Source organism: Trypanosoma equiperdum (genome assembly GCF_001457755.1).
Source record: "Trypanosoma equiperdum strain OVI genome assembly, contig: ctg_687, whole genome shotgun sequence".
NCBI classification, from domain to species: Eukaryota; Euglenozoa; class Kinetoplastea; order Trypanosomatida; family Trypanosomatidae; genus Trypanosoma; species Trypanosoma equiperdum.
The window spans coordinates 29,620-31,097 of record NW_027124628.1 but is presented as its reverse complement, the minus strand read 5'-3'; the positions used below and the strand labels follow the sequence as shown (position 1 = coordinate 31,097).

Below are 1,478 nucleotides of genomic sequence, written 5' to 3'. Positions count from 1 at the left end.
GGAAAGCAAACTGCAACCCACCGCACGTAAGTGACACTGAAACCAGGTGCAAACGTTGTCCATGAAACCTTATAGTTGAAGTAACTACTCTCCTTTCCGTTTCATTAGCAGTCGCTCTCACCTATGCCCCGACTGCCATCTCGTATAGTGCCCACTCGAACGTTGTAACTGCAGTACCTCAAATCCTTTTACAGCGGAACCAAACGATTACCATTTAGGCGGAATAACTTGGCTAGCACAACGATAATGGTGTGGAGTGCCAACACATCCTCCTTCCTCACATCACCAAGGGAGTTGTATTGTGACGACTGAGGGGGGTCATCTTTGCGGGATGGGAAAACTTTCAGTATCGCCCCACGATCATCTCCGCGGACGTTGTGTGCCTCCCCGAGTACCCGTAATTGTAAGCAACAAGTACGGAAAAACTCATGAACAAGTCGGTCCAAGTCCGGGTCAAAGGGTGTGTCAACAGCGGTCAAGCAGGCATACAACCAAACGCCGTAACCAGCGGAGCGACCAATCATCCTCCCATCCTCGTCCAGATAGTCCACTGGCATTAATACGCGCAAGAACGAAAGAAGCGATATTACATCCTCTGAACAACCACCGAGTCGAGGAAGGCGCTCCACTAGGGAAGGCGGCCTCACTAAATTATTATCGTTTCCTTCCCCAGTCCCCACTGCGATCGGTTCACTCTCCTTTGCCGATTTTTCAACGCTCCCTTCACAAGAAAGCACCTCGCCGCTGTCAACGCACTCGTCTTCTTCACTTGTAGCAGCCTCAACACAACAACTGGGCTCAGCCTCCTCCTGAGCATCATAAAACGAGTACGCCATTGGTTTTTTGCCTTGCTTAAACAATTTTAGTGCGCGGCTAACGACGGCAGTGAAGAGAGCGGTAATGCCCGCACTTTCGACCCAAACGAAAAGCGAAAGGGTAGGCTGGAATCCCTGTTCCGGGCCATGAATCAAAAGATATTCGTTCCAGTGCCGCAAAATTGAGGATTTCGGCACATGTTCCCCAACATTTGTTGACAAAATGTACTTCATGGCCCTCACTGCACCCTTTTTCCTTCGCAAGGAAGCACGCGACGATATTTGAAATAGGGTGTTGCGAAGCTCAATCCAACTCTCTTTGGTCATTCTGGAGACAACTTCGTCAAAATTAGTGCACTCGCCCACAAAAGAGTACTTCAACGCATCCTCCACCCCGGCTTTTAAGGAAACAAAACGCTCTCGGGCATCCTTCATTCGCTTCGTCGACACTTCCGTGTACTGGTACAGTGGTGCTTGGGCAGGGTCCAGAGTCGCATTCTGCAACGTCCTCCCAGGAAACCACTTTTCCATCAGCGTAATTTTCACCGGTTGTTGCAATACTTTTCTATCACCACTACAACCAACCAATGGACCGGTAGAAGGAATATCCGCGACAAAAACTCCACCAGAAGAAACATTGACAGCGTCCCTCACAAGAGAAAT

The 1,478-nt window shown here is 49.5% G+C and overlaps 1 protein-coding gene across 1 annotated transcript; it reads right to left on the bottom strand.

Moving 5' to 3' along the window:
• Positions 1–188: 188 nt before the first annotated feature.
• On the bottom strand, positions 189–1,346 carry TEOVI_000320100 (uncharacterized protein; the record flags this gene model as incomplete). Its single annotated transcript, XM_067226152.1, has 1 exon — positions 189–1,346. One exon carries the CDS (start codon positions 1,344–1,346, stop codon positions 189–191), a length of 1,158 nt encoding a protein of 385 aa, XP_067082253.1.
• Between the last annotated feature and the right edge of the window lie 132 nt (positions 1,347–1,478).